At 43.7% G+C, this 15,895-nt stretch overlaps 4 protein-coding genes across 4 annotated transcripts; 3 read left to right on the top strand and 1 right to left on the bottom strand.

Annotated features, from left to right (window-relative positions):
- Positions 1–249: 249 nt before the first annotated feature.
- On the bottom strand, positions 250–1,766 carry Bcrrp46. Its single transcript, XM_001556166.2, has 3 exons — positions 1,467–1,766; positions 1,249–1,406; positions 250–1,191 (listed from the first exon to the last, which is right to left on the bottom strand). The coding sequence occupies exons 1-3, from the start codon at positions 1,654–1,656 to the stop codon at positions 769–771; spliced, it is 771 nt and encodes a 256-aa protein (XP_001556216.1). The 5' UTR covers positions 1,657–1,766; the 3' UTR covers positions 250–768.
- A 116-nt stretch (positions 1,767–1,882) lies between these two features.
- Positions 1,883–3,454, top strand: Bcrrd2. The gene has a single exon (XM_001556167.2). It carries the CDS (start codon positions 1,945–1,947, stop codon positions 3,238–3,240), a length of 1,296 nt encoding a protein of 431 aa, XP_001556217.1. The 5' UTR covers positions 1,883–1,944; the 3' UTR covers positions 3,241–3,454.
- A 4,721-nt stretch (positions 3,455–8,175) lies between these two features.
- On the top strand, positions 8,176–13,070 carry BCIN_06g03180 (hypothetical protein). The gene has a single exon (XM_001556171.2). It carries the CDS (start codon positions 8,946–8,948, stop codon positions 12,585–12,587), a length of 3,642 nt encoding a protein of 1,213 aa, XP_001556221.1. The 5' UTR covers positions 8,176–8,945; the 3' UTR covers positions 12,588–13,070.
- Positions 13,071–13,784: 714 nt separating this feature from the next.
- Positions 13,785–15,893, top strand: BCIN_06g03170 (hypothetical protein). Its single transcript, XM_024693444.1, has 4 exons — positions 13,785–13,987; positions 14,048–14,806; positions 14,865–14,957; positions 15,012–15,893. Exons 1-4 carry the CDS (start codon positions 13,837–13,839, stop codon positions 15,662–15,664), a joined length of 1,656 nt encoding a protein of 551 aa, XP_024549230.1. The 5' UTR covers positions 13,785–13,836; the 3' UTR covers positions 15,665–15,893.
- The last annotated feature ends 2 nt before the right edge of the window (positions 15,894–15,895 follow it).

The following is a 15,895-nucleotide window of genomic DNA, read 5'->3' as shown; positions in this document are numbered from 1 at the left end:
TTGCCTTCACAATGGGATGCTGCACCTCCTAACACGGTTACAGCTGCCACTTCATTCTCCACTATGATCGTCAAATATGTAGGCGAGTTTTGAATCTCGAAAGGATTCAAGCTAGCGTTTTCAGTCAGGGTCCAAGGTCAGCATTAAACACAGGCAACTCGCAATACTAGTAACATAAGTGGTGCAAAAATACAAGCATGGTGTTTGATATCACGAAATACTGTTAATAGTCAGTGAGCATAATAATACTGAAAGACTCATTTCATCGCGTGTTGATCTTGCTGGCGAGAATTGTATTAAATATTATGAATTTCATCTGATCAACCTGCGGCTCGGGAGTTGCGCTCAAAATAAGTACAAAACTCCCCACGCAAAAGCTGCAATCGCAATTGAGTACTTCCTAGGCTCCGTTGTCTGACTCGACGTGGAATACTCATCTCCAGTGAACGTTTTGAATTTGCTACCTTGATCGGGAATGGTCGACGGAGGATGAAACGTGGGACCTTGACATGTTGTATCAGATACCCGATACACACAACACATCCTTTAATGCCTCGGATAACATTGTTTGTTCACATCTATACCATCATTGGTACTAAGGAGAACGACCTCGGTCCTTACTCAAATCGCGTTCATAATTCGTTTCGATATGGGGCACCAGCCTTCGTATGCATCTTCACATGTGGGCTTTCCCGTTCCCGTACCCAAGATGAAACCATATTACGGCCCCGACGTTTGGATGACAGCGGTAACATTGATAGAACATTTTCAACCTTTCCAATGGAGATCGGTAGCAACCTTTTCTTGTACTGCCGATTTGACGAACATCATCATGCTTGAAGGTGCCTCATTTTCAAGCCCATCTTCATGCATGATATCATCCTCCGCCGCCAATCCATGACCTTTGCAGCATAGACTCTTTCCATGCTCGTATAATTCCTCCCATTCATCCAAATCAAAACTTCCCTCACTTTCTGCAACAAGAAGCTCCCCATGTGATGTGAATGCTAATACATGGACTGAAGCAGCATCTTGGCAATCAAGAGGAGTAGGATTTTCTATTATAGTTGTGCCTGTCTCCTTATTCTTCAGGGCGAGTAATACCGATGTCAGGGTCATAGAAAGCGGTATAGAAGCGGATAACAAGGTCAGAACCGAAGTTTGGAGGAGGGCAGGGAGTAAGGGAAGGTTCTGAGTGATCGTTAGCAAATCAAATATAGAACAAGAACAAGAGTGTGGTAAACAAACCGAGCTGGCCTGTACAAGTTTTGACCAAGCAGTATCGTTTTCCGGTGTACTTGTAATCTGCAAGGTAATTTGAATAAGGGTTCGTGGAAAATTGTGGATGAGGATTATTTGGCGCAAAGAAGATTGAAGGATTGCTTCAAGATGTCTCTCCCTAGTACCTAAGACATAATCAGTTCCAAGTTCGTTAATCAAACAGTATTTCTATCAGAATTACGCACCTCCAACGCCAGCAGCTGGTCTCACTATGACATCTATAGCCGCCTCTTCTGGCAATTCATCACGTCTCTGAACTTCGATCGGACCGTTTACAGCGCCAATGATAGTATAACCATTTTGTGAGAAGCTCGCAGAACCATCTACTCTGTGGAGAGGCGACAGTATAGTTGTCGGTTCTGTTGAGGTGACCATTTTGTTCTGTATGGGGAGGGGGCGTAGATGTGAAGTCCAAATTTATTGTGATTGGATTGAAATCTTTCAAAGCATGAGCAGAGCTTCAACAATGAATGAATAATGAATGCGCTTGCACTGTTGGAATTGAATTGGAATTTTTTGTTATCGTTATCGCAATAGGCGCTAAACACTCCTTGGGAATAGCCTAAAGTCCCTGGCAGTAACCGTGGGGTTGGTACCTTTCGAGCTTGCCATGCCACTTGCTCTCCTTTGTAATCAACATCAACAATATCAAGCATCCACAAGATGTCTTCAACCACGGAAAGCATACAGAGTTCGGGGAATGGACTTACTACAGGTATTCCGAACCTGCGCGATCGTCTTCCAAAATTAGAACCTCGAAAAAAGCGAAATGCACCATCGAATCCTCTTCCCGTCCCCGAGACCCCAGATCTACCATCTCCTCCAGATCAGTCAAGCTTAAAATTCTGCAAGCCTACGAGACGAATCTTATCACCTAGGGACCATGATCTCTTCCTTCAATCTCCTACTTACAAGTTGCTCTTAGCATTTGTCTTCAGTCTAACGGATTCGGTCATCGATACGCCTGTCTCAGCGACTACCAAGGCCGACCTCAGCTCCACCGTTAGCATTATTCTCGAAATATTAGACAAGGTTGAGGATGTAGTACAAAGAAGTCCACCAGAAGAGCAAGGCGATTCGAGATTTGGCAACAAAGGTTTCCGTGATTTTCTTGATTTAGCTACAAAGGAGCATAGTGGATGGCATAAACAATTAGGTGTTTCATCCGATGAAGCCATCGCCGAAGTCTCTACATACTTTTTACAATCTTTTGGAAACCGCACCAGGATCGATTATGGGTCGGGACATGAGTTGAACTTTATGATATGGTTATTATGTTTATATCAACTTGGAATAGTGACTCGTCAAGATTTCCGCTCGCTGGTCTTGAAAGTTTTTACACGATACTTGGAGCTTATGAGGACTATACAGAAAACGTATTATCTTGAACCAGCAGGTTCGCACGGAGTATGGGGACTCGACGACTACCAATTTCTCCCATTCCTATTTGGCGCTTCTCAACTTTTACATCACCCGTACATCCGTCCTTTGTCGATCCATCAAAATCTTATATTGGAAGAATATGGCAATGAATATCTGTACTTGGGACAAGTTAACTTTGTTAATAGCGTTAAGAACGTCGAAGGGCTGCGGTGGCACAGTCCGATGTTAGACGATATATCGTCAGCGAAAAACTGGACAAAAGTTGAAGATGGTATGAGAAGGATGTTTGTGGCCGAGGTTCTCAAAAAACTACCTGTCATGCAACATTTCCTTTTTGGTTCTCTGATACCAGCTGAGGATGGCATGAGCACAGAGGAAGAATTTGGAGTTCCGAATGAAGAAGATGATGCGGAAGGGGGAGAAGTAGTCGTTATGCATGATGGAATGAGGCATGTTCATCAAATGAATAGTTGGGGTGATTGTTGCGGTATTAAAGTACCGAGTAGTGTTGCGGCAGGTCAGGAAATGAAGAAAAGGATGGGAAATGAAGGTTTGAGAAGAATACCTTTTGATTAAGATATGATATACAGCTAGACAAAATCGAGCTATAACATAGCACTAAAGGCCATGGGACTCGTATTTTGCGTTTGCTTTGTTAATTTCTAGTCCTCGTTTGAAGTTCGCTAATTTCGGGTCCCAAACGAGAGTACAATTTATCTCTTCGCGTTTCTGGAGTCCTAGACAAGTCCTTCAAACCTTTCAGGCACACACATAAACATACCCTTCGCCATATATGGTCTGTTTCATACTTGAGATTCAAAAAAGGCCAATATGTGGCACATGCAGAACAGCGGTATTGTATTTCATTTTCTAACATGATTCAGATAGCTGTATTTGCAAAGCCTAGATAGATACCGGCATACAGACAATCTCGGCCTGCCTTGTATTCTTCCTTGTACATACCTGGCTTCCATGTTCTTGTTCATCTACTAAGCAAGTATTTACCTCCTCACTTGGTATCGCGATCAAATCTACAAAATAACCCCGAGCTTCCTTACAGAGATGACGGAATCCCCCCCCCCCTCGTCTTTCCTGATACAACATTGAGAGTTTGATCTCGTCTCTATATTGAAATTTTGACTTTCGACATTTTGGTGTATTCGAAATGACATAGGCTATATCTCTACATCAACTGCCACCTAAATAACAAGCGGACCTGGGTAAGTTCGTCAAGAGTCTCTGGGAAAGCCGAAGCAAACACTAAATGCAAGTGACTAAACATAAAGGTATATAATATTGCCGGCTGCGTGAAGAATTGTGTATATTTATTCGAAAATCGTTGTCTGGAATGAATATACTTTGATTGCGAAGGAGAATTTTGGGAGAAGAGAGTGACATAGTTTAGAAGGGGTGTGGGAATGTAGGGCTTGGATCTGAAGAAGAGATTATGGGAGATTTTGAAAGGGGGGGGGGTATCTGTCGTACCTAAATTGGTGTTGTTATCCATGTGAGTGTTGATAGGCGAGCAATGAGATATATAGGTTGTACCATTTAGCTATCATGCTGTGATACCAAGTCCACAGAGGATGTTAGATTCTATCGTTTTTGAGGTGTCGACGTTTGCAGGATATTAAACGATGGAATGTAAAGCAAATTGTTGATTGCAATCTGAAGGATATTGATTTCTCCTACTCTACTCTATGAAGATATGAACTCCTCTAGAAAAAGTTAAGAGGATAGATTCTAACGTGAATTCACTATCACTCTTTGGATTTATCTGTGTATCCTACTCAAAACCATCTAGGTGACCCTCCCGGATGGTGCGGAGATGTTATCCCACGACTCAAAAATTCATCTATCGATGAACCATATGATGAGAGAGAAAGCTTGCTGGTAACCTAAGTAACTCGTGAAGTATATCAACACTCACATTTGTCTCTCGCGGGTCTTGATCATCTCTGAGGTTATATGCATATGTCAATCTCGATTTGCTACGCAGAGACACTGTATAACAGCACCGAGATGTTTTGACCGCAAATATTGAAATAGAGTGTTGTTGAAGGCTTGGTAATGTGATGAAGTAGATCTTGAGATTTCGAAATTCACAATATGAGGTAGCGAGGAAGAGAGGAGCTTTGAAAGTGGTGAGGCTACGAAGGTGTGTTGAAGAAAAAGCGAAGGAGCAGATAAGATGCTATATCGTAAAAGATGAATTCTATATTTTAGGGAGATGTAATCAAGGGTTTAATATGGGAGTGAAAGATGTGACGTAAAAATTGTGTCTACTTGATAGTAAACTATTGGATGATTGCTCCTGAGGTAATAGATGGCGGTGCAGAAGCTTACTATATAGGCTGGTGGGTTTGAACACTAGATACTCGGACGAAGATTATGACAGAACAGACCATGATCGGTACTGTGAGGCTAGAGAGAACGCAAATGAGGAGATCTATGAAAGTTTATGCAGGGCTGCAGAAATGTTTGAATCGAACTAGTCATGGACAATCGAAGACACCTGAAAAATAGCCAGAAGCTAATCTAGAGTCACTCTTTTTCGTTAGGCACTGGAAGAAAAATTTGAGATATATAATTGACTACTTGATTGAGATCACCATCTGATACAACTAATGATCTCTTTGACCCCTCTCCTCTGAAAACAATGCTTGGACTCAAACTGTATATGAACTATACCTAATACTGTTCATATTGGAACAAATCTGGAGGCGAGTGAACATACTCTACATCTGATGAGACCAAAAAATTTCCGTAGGAGTTGCGATTCCGAATGCGAGACTGACGGTTTGGGGAGCATAGAATTCGGCAAGAGAGCTTTGATGTTGGCTGAACACCTACTTTTCTTCGACCCCAGACATTGACTCGATCACGGATATTGATCCGGTCTTACCAACCAGATTCACGTTTTACGTCTTCGGTTGCGTATCCGGTGAGCCCGGTAGGATTTTGTGTAATTAATGCATTGAATCATCGGCATGCACTCTCCGACGATTCTCAAGAATCTGAAATTCTGCATAGAAGGAGAAAGACACCATGAGGTACTCGGACTGTCAAGTGTGAAGCATGAAGCATGAAGCGCGAAGCAGTGGGGTCAGCAACTAAAACATCATTGACACATTTCTTGACCGAGTACTGGCCACGATTTTACCCCGCACCTTCCATATGGAAAACGTTCCCGAGCCAAAGAGCAGCGCGGGTATGAAGCAAAGAGTGTTGATCATCGTCTTCACTTGAGCAATGGAGTCAGCAAAAATAGAAGAAATCAAGGAAGACAAATACGAAGACATAGATACAAAAAAAGGGATGTGACCATGTCAAATATTTCTTATAATAACATTATGTAACAATCAATAATATGACGTGAAATTTGCTCAAAGTTGAGTTGACGCGGATACATCCCTCCATTATCTAAACTTCCCTCTTACGGCACTCGTGAGGATTGCAAGAACTTTGAATCCATTCAAGAAACGAATCTTCCAACGAGTGGGGTCCAGATTCTCAAGCTCTTGTAAATCCTAGATCCCGTTCCAATTTTTAATTTTTTCGTCCTCTCAGATTTATTCGGTGAAAGGAAAGAGAAATGCTCAGCCCGCTGTGTGGGTGGGCGAAGCATCCGGTCCTCTGAACTTTCACCGCAGCAGGAACGCCATGTTTTTTTGTGAAACGGGCTGGAAGCTGGAAGACGATATGTATGGATCACTAGGACAAGGCTGTTGATTGATGTTTGTCAGATGCAAAGCCAAAGAACTAAGCTAAAGAAATGGCTGCGGTGAATGAACTGGATGAATTCAATTGTGAAGACATATTGCTAGGTACTATTCGATCGAGGCTATGCAACTACTTTGTTGAACTTTTGGGATTTACGATTGGATATAAAGGAAAGAATTGAAAAGAGAACATCGCGGAAACTGAGCTCCCAAGGGTTTTTGGTTTGATTTGGTCCGATCCACCTTGTTTGTACCCGGCGGCTGTACGGTAACGACAAGCGAAAGATGAAGGGGCATGTCATATAAACTGGTATCTTGGCCATTCTTGATTTCTTCTAAGCTTTAGATGATATCGATTGATGTGTTTTAACCATTCCATCAATCTGCTGGCGGAGAATGGCTCGAAAACGGGTCGCAACTTTCTCCGTCTTGTGTAAGCGCCCACGGCCCTTGTGCTTACGGCCCCATCTTGAGGTCCCCCATGTCAAGACCTTCCTTTCGCTTGAAAAAGACCAATTAATGACTGTTACCTTTGAGACTCAAGCCTCTTGAAACATGAAGCCAACCCATTTCCTCCCAAAGTAACCCTACTGGACGGACGAACAAATTAGACATCGAGATTCTCTAGATATTTCTTAGCCTTCTTAATCGGGATCGTGCTTTAGATGCAGGAACTCGGGAGCTCATCTTCGGAGGGATGAGAGGGCTTTGAAGGAAGGAAGAACAGAGCAAAAAGGAAGTACGCTTGGGTTTGACTGTTCGAATGAATGATGTTGTGTTTGCTGGCTGTGCAAATGTACCGAAGTTCCGAAAGATGATTAGAGGAAAAGGGCACGTTTGGATGAATGGTTCCTTACATCATAAAATGTACACAGCCGCTTTCCCGCCATACCTATTATGCCAACTTGCTATGTCATGTCATGAAAAGACCAAGACCTGGAAGTCTCGGGCTGACTCGAAGCTTGAGTTCAATGAACAAATGCTTGGTCTGCCTTGCTCCAGTAAATGGGGTTGTATACCTTGAGCTGTACTTTGTTATACGCAGTAGTCGAGTGCGTAGGCATGAAGATGATGGTTCGTGACTTCTGATTCCAACAAATGCTGAAGAATGTCTCGTTTTCGACACCCTTGATGAAGCTTCATGGCCCTTTCAGACCTCGTAAACCATTGTGGAGTTGTAGATTCCCTTGAACATTCCCTTGTAGATTTGAATGGCAAACGATTCTAGTTATGGCCAAATTGATGGGTTTTGATCATGATCAGCCCAAGTAAAGGTGCCCTACCCACTTGTGCGTTTCCACCTCACCCAACCCACCCAACCCACTCTGTGTACCAGTATCCATCAGATCGCCTGGTTGTCTTTTTATATTTGTGCTGGGAAGATTGCGCGCAGTCAAGACTCAAGGTCGTTTAATTTTTGCTTTCACCTCCACCATTCAACTTTGCTCCACCTGCTCGTCTTTTGCTAGACTATTCCGTTTTTCATCTAATGCCCTCTAGCTGTTCTATGAATTGTTGCCGTTGTTGCTTCGGCGTCAAATTTCTCCATCTGGTCGTCAAACAAACACCGAATTTAATCGCTGGCCCTTGTTCCTGGGCCTGTGAATCCGTTCGTTCTCCCGTTGACCAAGTCCCTGTCATCTTGCTTAGCCTTTAAAGAAGCTCGCGGAAACTAGGAAATTTATAGACAGATTGAGTTAGAGAAGAAATAAGGCTTTCTACTATCACTCCCCATTTCTCTGGAACACCAACAGCAAACAACTGCAACACTTTTAGACTCGCCCTTGACGGGTTTCCTTCCCTGCGTCGATGTCATCGTGTGTTGCGTCTTGAAAAAAGTCCTATCAATTCCTGATCTCGATTCAATTAAATACAAAGCCATCGTCCCACCCGCCACAACCACCACCACTCTTCCCATTAGATCAGACTTTGCATCACTGGAACAAGCACTGCTTGCATCTAACCTGGAACAGTGCTTATCTTAGCCTTAGCGCCTAAACGTTAATCGCTGCACGCCCCTCAGCTCCAAGTCCCTGTCCTGTCGACCTGGTACCACACCCCCCAGTTCCCGCAAAAAGGTTTCCCTCACCCCTCCGACTCCTCCTCTTTCGATCGTTCATTCTCATCCCTTTTATCTCATCCCATACCATCTCACAGGAGCCTCTACACTTGCTTTCTGTCAGCTCACCCACATCACCAATATTTTTATCTTTCCTCGCGAATAGAGCACATTCGACTCCTAGTTTCATTCCATCCACACGGATACTATATCCCCCCCCCCAAACTTTCAGCATTCCGAATTTATCTCTTGCCATTTCATACTACTACTTCATTGGTATCGCCCAACGATCCAGTTCATCTCAATTGCAGTTTTGTGACCTGCATACAAGACCTGCAATACCTGCAACACCGATCCCCGAGGCTGCAACATGACCAGTACCTTGCTCATTGCCTGTTGACCGCACTTATAGCTGATTAGGCCTACAACAAGAAGCCCACAGCTTTTTATACATATCGTACCCCCAAGAAATACATAGCCTCCTATATTCTCCACACGTTATGTCTTCATACACTTCCATCTCATCACATATAGTCGACGCTCAAGTCCAGTACTCACGAGAAGAGACCGACCCTCTCTGCCTGAATACACATCACATATCCAACACACAATTTGACCCTACTCTCCTGTCTCCATACAATCAATCGCATACATTAAGTAATTCTACAAGTCCATACAACATTGGTAGTACACCAGTCGAAAGTCTTTCCGAATTCAGCAACTTTGGTAGCGACTATAGCGAAATCGAGGACGAATTCTTTGGAGTGGATTTCGACGCCGGCGTGCAGCGAATAGATTCACTACCATCAAATCTTACAACAAATCCGACTGAAGCATATACAAAAGCTACACATCAGTTGTCTTCGAATACTAGAAACCAAAAAGCACCAGAAGCCCTCACGGTCTCAAACTATCCGCTCAGCCCAAAGAATACAAGCATCCCAAACACACCCTCACCTAGAAGCGAGGCGAATGATAAGATCAATTCAATCATTACACATCACGAAATAGAGATCGACAACGAGATTAATCAATTGGGATTTCCATTCCCAGAATTGACATCGACACTTAATACACTGCAATTGACGCCAGATAACAGCGGCAGCAGTCGCACCAGCGCTGAAGGGTTTGAACCAACCAGCATGGCTTTTCGTGCCCACAGTCCGCATGTGACTGTCTCGCATTGGGCCGAAGAACAATCTTCAGCCAAGCGCGATTTTGCGCCGAATGTGAATCAATATGGGGAGCCAGTGAAATCTAATTTTCAAGATTATCAATATCCATCCCAGAATTTCAACCAGAACTCCAAACCGACCGCATTGCGGGATGATGAAGGGTTGTGGAGTCCGAATGACACAACGGGTCTGGCGGGATTGGATCCTGAAAGTCGAAAAGCTTTCTCCGGCGCTGAAATTCCTAATCTGAAAGAACAAGAAGAGCAACGGCATATCGAAGACACGAACATACAGGTACACTTATGGCGCCAGAGAGGCAATTCAACCAGCGATCCAAATGTGCCGAGATCTAGAGAATCGACTTATGCGGTACAGGCTGAGCAGGCTGAACTTAATTTGGCACCGGTGGACGATGCCGCAAGCATTAGAGAAAATAGATTTCTTGATGGGCAAGTTTATTACAACATCAAAGGCGAAACCCCCACTGATGATGATGTGATATTAATGAGCCAAATACGTCAATTCAACGATGCTCCTACGCTACCATACATGACAGTCACCAACTTTCAAGCACCAGCTACAGCAAACGATGCCATTCAGAAGTGGAATGGAAACGCAGATACTTTCTCAATAATCTCACGTGCAGCAACTTGGGGCACGCGACGAAGAAGTGAGCCAAGCCTGATGGACTATGACGCCGTGGCCGACGGTAGTCTTCTCAAAAAGCTGTCGGTCAAGCCAGAAAGGAAAGGATCAGGACGTTGGACCAATCTTTCAAATTTGGGACAACGTGCTGTCACTCGTGTGAGAAGTAACAGTAATCTTAATAAGAGAACTCGCAGCTCTTCGAACTTGCAAGATTCTTCAATGGAGATGAAGCAAAAGCAAAACAACCCAAACAATCTAGCGCCACCACCAAGAACATCTAGCTTTGGCAAGAAGCCAACACCAAGTCTCAATACTGCAATAGCAGCAATTTCTGGAATCGGAACTGCGGTGGGTACAAGTGCACATCACACCCCACACACTCGCAATGGCTCCATGAGTGCAGCATCTCCCAAAAGCCCTCTTTTAAATCTACCCTTCCTTCGCAAGGACAGCGGGCGGACTAGAAGTAAGAGCGATCTGTCAATTCGAGAAGGCGGATCTGCTAATTCGATATCTGCTATTGGCGAACTCTGGAAGAAACAAGGTGGCCCACCTATTCCAAGTTTAGCTCCCCAGGTTGAGCCTGAGTCTGAGGATGATGAAGATGATGAGCAAGGCGATGAGAGTGACATCAGAATGGAACCCACTCAATCGGAACCGATCATTCCTACTTATGAAGGTTTCAAAGAGCACGTAAGGAGGCTAAATCCCGACATGAATCCAAAATTCAGTTGGCTTGTCAGTCGCATTGCTCATCAGCAAGAGATCCGATACAAGAATCTTCTTGATCAGCGGGTGAAGCACATGCAAGCCATCATGAATCAAGAGTGTTCTGCTAGACCGCATTGCATCGCATTGGGCGGGAGTGCTACATTATATGATGCCAAGGGAAAGAATCGAGAAAATTACGGTAGTGCTGGTGGCCTACAACTTGTTACAGACTTTTCCGACGATTCGAACCCTGGTGATGGTGCTCTTTCTATCGAAACTTTCCCCAAAGGTGTTCCACTACCACCAACCCGGAATCTTCCAGCAGAATTTGAATGTCAATTGTGTTTCAAATCCAAGAAATTCCACAAACCTTCAGATTGGACAAAGCATGTCCATGAAGATGTGCAGCCATTCACTTGTACATATGACAAATGTAGGGAGCCCAAATCATTCAAACGCAAAGCCGACTGGGTTCGCCATGAGAACGAGAGACACAGGCATCTGGAGTGGTGGATATGTCAAATCGAAGATTGCAGACACCCTTGTTATCGAAAGGATAATTTCTTGCAGCATCTAGTTCGTGAACACAAACTACCGGAGCCTAAACAAAAGACAAAAGCAGCCATCAAAAAGGCTAAACATACTGAGCAAGCTTGGGCGATGCTAGAAAGATGCCATCACGAAACAAAAAATAAACCACAGGATGAGCCCTGCAAATTCTGCGGTAAATCCTTCACCACTTGGAAAAAGCTTACTGTTCATCTGGCGAAACACATGGAGCATATTAGTTTGCCAATTCTTCAACTTGTTGACCAGAAGGATGTTGATGCTGATACAATTATCAGCCCAGTCGAACAAAATCATACTCCAATAACTCCGATGGGCAAAACCAGATTCGGGGAGTCAAGTCCTTATGGCATGGAAAGCATTTCACCCAACGCTCCCATGGTACCCCAATTCAGTGCAGGTTTCCATCAACCTGCCTTTTATTCTACGTCTGGCCCTTCACCAACGTATGTCATGGGAAACTCAATGGCACATACCTCAATGACGCAAGGAAACTCAAATGAACAATTTCCACTATTTTCCAATGCCAATGCCAATGCATATAGTGCTCAGCAAACCAACCAACCTCGACAGTTTGGTTCAATGAACTCTGCTAACCTTAACAATATGCATCATCCTACGCCATCATATATTAACACCGGCTTTGTTGGCAATAAACTTGATCAACCCCACTCAGCTTTTGGAACTATTGATACTACTAGTAGCTTTGTTCAAAACAAGGTTGATCATCCACCCCATTCCGCCTTTGCTTCAATTGGTCCCAATGCTTTTCAATCTCAATCCAATCAGAATTTTAATCAGACACCTCACTCTGCTATCGGTTTCTCAATGAACCAACCCTTTGTCACGACTTCCACTCCAGTTTCAACATATATGATGGATCAAAATACATTTGGCTTCGATTCTTTGAGTGTCGATCCCATGACCAACTTCCAGCAGGTGCCCATGAGTCGTGCTCAGGGTAGCTCTTCTTCCTATGGTCAATCCCCTCAAAACTTACAGCATTCTCCTCAAAACATGCAATATTACGGTCGCCAATGATGAATGGAATATATCTTGCTCCATATGATTTTCTGCCCTGCGGAGCCTTTTTCTTTACTTATTTCTTGGGAAGGAGGGGGGATAGTAGGTTTGCGTTTTTTGGGCCTTGAGCCGCAATGCCCTTTCTTTGTATTGTAATTGGATATACCTCTTTTGATTTCATCTTTTATCGCATAGATACCACGGCATACATATCTTTTTCTTTCCTTATTTCTTGGCTGCTATTCGTTGATGTAGAAATTGGTGTTGATCTGGTTGAAATGCTACGAATGGAGACCGAATTGTTTCACAGTACTAAGGATCAATCAGACCTATTCTATGACGCGGTTACGAATCATATGCCTCCTTTTGTTCATTCTAGTCATACGCGTCCGATGGACTAAAAATTAATAATGCAATGGCTCAATTACGGTTGGCTACTAGTTCACGCTTGTGACTTTTCCCGTTCGATCAAGTATTATTTTCTGCTAATAGGTTCTTATAGAACCCTTGGTTTATGTGCTATCAAAACTTATTAGATTGTAGATTATCTAGTTTAAACTCAGTTGACTGAAGTCGATCCTTTTAGTTGCTCATGTTAAACTTTCCCCACCTTGGTTAGTGTCAACGGTTGTGGCGCATCTTTAAGACAACCTATCAACTGATATTTGACTTGCGATGAGCATTTTATACGGCTCTAAAGTTTGTGTAGATTTGCGAACATTTTGATAGGTGTCAAAGTATATCATGCATTACAGGAAGGTCAGCAATGTGATGTGAGATTCTGGAAATGAGCGGAACTTTCTGGGGTATGCAGAGTAGTTCGAGCCATTTCTTCGAGCTGGAGATCTAAAAACTAGTGCTGGGATTGAGCTCCGAGTAATGAACCAGCGGGCAATTCTAGCCGAATAGCCTACGTTTGGCACTGTTATAGTCCACGAAGGAAAGAACCAAGACAATGGCCGAGAATTCTGTTCCTTGGAGCTCACCAATAAGAGACATAGTACTATGAGAGATATCAACTTAGAGTTTCCCCAAGCGGGGAGAATTACTCTAGTTTAAATGTTACCTGCAATCACCGAACCACGAAGGCCGCGCATGCACTTATGCTGCACGTCATGTGGATAAAGCGGGCAAGTATGGCATTAGATGAATTCACATTCTGGGGTACCTCCGCATTTCAATGACTATATAGTCTGAGAATCCTCTCTTCAGCTCGGTTCGCTTCATCTTTCATTAAACATCAATACATATAGAATCTGTTCCAAACATGGCAACAAATAAATCGAACGAGGACAGAGGTGTCCATCCACACGACAACCCTCCTATTTCTTATATGGAAATATTCAGATGTTCTTTCCCTGCTACTGGTGGTTTCCTCTTTGGCTACGATGCTGGCTACATCAACGGCTGCCTTGGAAGTAAGTTGTTTCTGATTTCTATACATCCGTGTATACATGTTAACCGCCTCTCAATAACAGTGGACTACTTCAAGTTGGCTTATGGTGAGCCCTCAACTGATCCTTTGGGCTTCATGGGCTATATGTATCCTACTTGGGGCAAATCTGTCATAGTTTCCTTACTTTCCGTAGGCACATTTCTCGGTGCCCTTGTCTCTGGCTACTCATCTGATAAATGGGGTCGTCGTAACACTATCCTCATCGGTTGTGCTATTTACTGTGTCGGTGTCATCCTTCAAGTCGCTTATCCGGTTATTGGTATGCTGGCCGCTGGCCGTGCTATCGCTGGTTTTGGCATCGGTTTTGTGTCTGCCAATATCATTGCTTTCCAAACCGAGATTTGCCCCCAGAAGATTCGAGGTGCCTGTATCAGCGTCTATCAATTTGGTATTACAATCGGTCTTCTTATTGCTTCGGGAGTAAATCAAAGTACCAAAGATATCAGAAGTAACGCCTCATTCCAAATTCCTATCGGACTGCAATTTGTCTTTGCAGCTTTCCTTTTTGTCGGCTTGATCCTTATTCTCCCTGAATCTCCAAGATGGTATCTCTCCAAGGGAAGAGAAGGGCAGGCCAAAGCAGCTCTAAAGAGACTGCGTGGACGCGCTGATGGTAATGCATATCTTGAAAGAGAATATGCGGCTATGATTGAGGATACTAGGATAGAGCGTGCAAATGGCAATGGTGCCTGGAAAGACCTTTTTGCCGGAGGTCTCCATCGCGGAAGCAATCTTTATAGAACTTTCATCGGTACAATGGTGCAAATGATGCAACAATTAAGTAAGCCTTCTCTCTCTTGAACATGATCTTGAAATTTTGCTAATAATTGTTATAATAGCCGGTGTTAATTTCATTTTCTACTATGGTACAACTTATTTTGCACAGGTTGGACTGACTAGTGTCTTCCTCTTGGCCACAATTACAAACGTTGGTAAGTGAAGTTCAATCACCATCAATCCTCAATACACAAATTAACACAGCACAGTAAACGTTTGCTCAACCCCTCTCTCATTCTGGACCATTGAAAGATTTGGCAGACGCCCGCTCCTCATCTACGGTGGCATCTTCATGTCCATCTGCGAATTCATTATCGCCATTGTTGGTACCGTGCTCAGCGAGAACAAAGCAGCTCAATGGGTCCTCTTCGTCTTCGTCTTGGTCCACATCTTCTTCTTCGCTAGTACCTGGGGTCCTACCGCCTGGGCCGTATCTGGGGAGATGTTTCCATTAGCTCTTCGTGGTCGTGGAGTTGCTCTCAGTACCGCATCGAACTGGTTTTGGAACTTCATCATCGCATTCGTCACGCCATATTTGGTGGGCGAAGAAAATGCCAATTTGAAGGCCAAGGTCTTTTTCATTTTCGGGGCTACCGGTGCAATTTCTGCTTTGTTTGCTTATGTCTTTATTTATGAAACCAAGGGTCAGTCTTTGGAATCAATTGATCGTATGTGTGCGGATCCTCGCGCAAGAGACCCAAGACATAGTGCGAAGTGGACAAAGAATGGCAATGGTGTCATGAGCGCTCAGTCAAGCGGAGCGGATGTTGAGAATGGACAAGGGGTCTTGGCTCAGAGAACTCAGAGTAAGCAAGAGGAAGCGGTTCACCTGGTCGAGAAAGCGAATACTGGTGGCCGCTAATTGTATTTTCTAACTTTTCTTCACATTTTGGATTTGATATGGATATATCCGTTTAACATATATAAATACATACCCAATTAATATTTAATCTTCGGCGCTGGTCGGAGTTTAGGAGAAAGGCAGAGGTGGGGGAAATGGAGGGAGTTGGGGAGCGTTTTGATAATTTGATTTGATTTCCTATGTTAGATGCAATTACTTTGTACAATAGTGCCAATCCAATTATCGAATATG

This window comes from Botrytis cinerea, chromosome 6 (assembly GCF_000143535.2).
Source record: "Botrytis cinerea B05.10 chromosome 6, complete sequence".
Lineage (NCBI taxonomy): Eukaryota > Fungi > Ascomycota > Leotiomycetes > Helotiales > Sclerotiniaceae > Botrytis > Botrytis cinerea.
This window is presented reverse-complemented; position numbering and strand designations above follow the sequence as displayed.

Excerpts from the sequence above, each read along its gene's own strand:
- Bcrrd2 (XM_001556167.2), top strand. The coding sequence starts at position 1,945 with ATGTCTTCAACCACGGAAAGCATACAGAGTTCGGGGAATGGACTTACT.
- BCIN_06g03170 (XM_024693444.1), top strand. The coding sequence starts at position 13,837 with ATGGCAACAAATAAATCGAACGAGGACAGAGGTGTCCATCCACACGAC. Across the intron at positions 14,807-14,864 it reads GCAAATGATGCAACAATTAA|CCGGTGTTAATTTCATTTTC; the intron begins GTAAGCCTTCTC and ends TTGTTATAATAG. Across the intron at positions 14,958-15,011 it reads GGCCACAATTACAAACGTTG|TAAACGTTTGCTCAACCCCT; the intron begins GTAAGTGAAGTT and ends AACACAGCACAG.
- BCIN_06g03180 (XM_001556171.2), top strand. The coding sequence starts at position 8,946 with ATGTCTTCATACACTTCCATCTCATCACATATAGTCGACGCTCAAGTC.
- Bcrrp46 (XM_001556166.2), bottom strand. The coding sequence starts at position 1,656 with ATGGTCACCTCAACAGAACCGACAACTATACTGTCGCCTCTCCACAGA. Across the intron at positions 1,407-1,466 it reads ACCAGCTGCTGGCGTTGGAG|GTACTAGGGAGAGACATCTT; the intron begins GTGCGTAATTCT and ends ATTATGTCTTAG. Across the intron at positions 1,192-1,248 it reads AACTTGTACAGGCCAGCTCG|AACCTTCCCTTACTCCCTGC; the intron begins GTTTGTTTACCA and ends ACGATCACTCAG.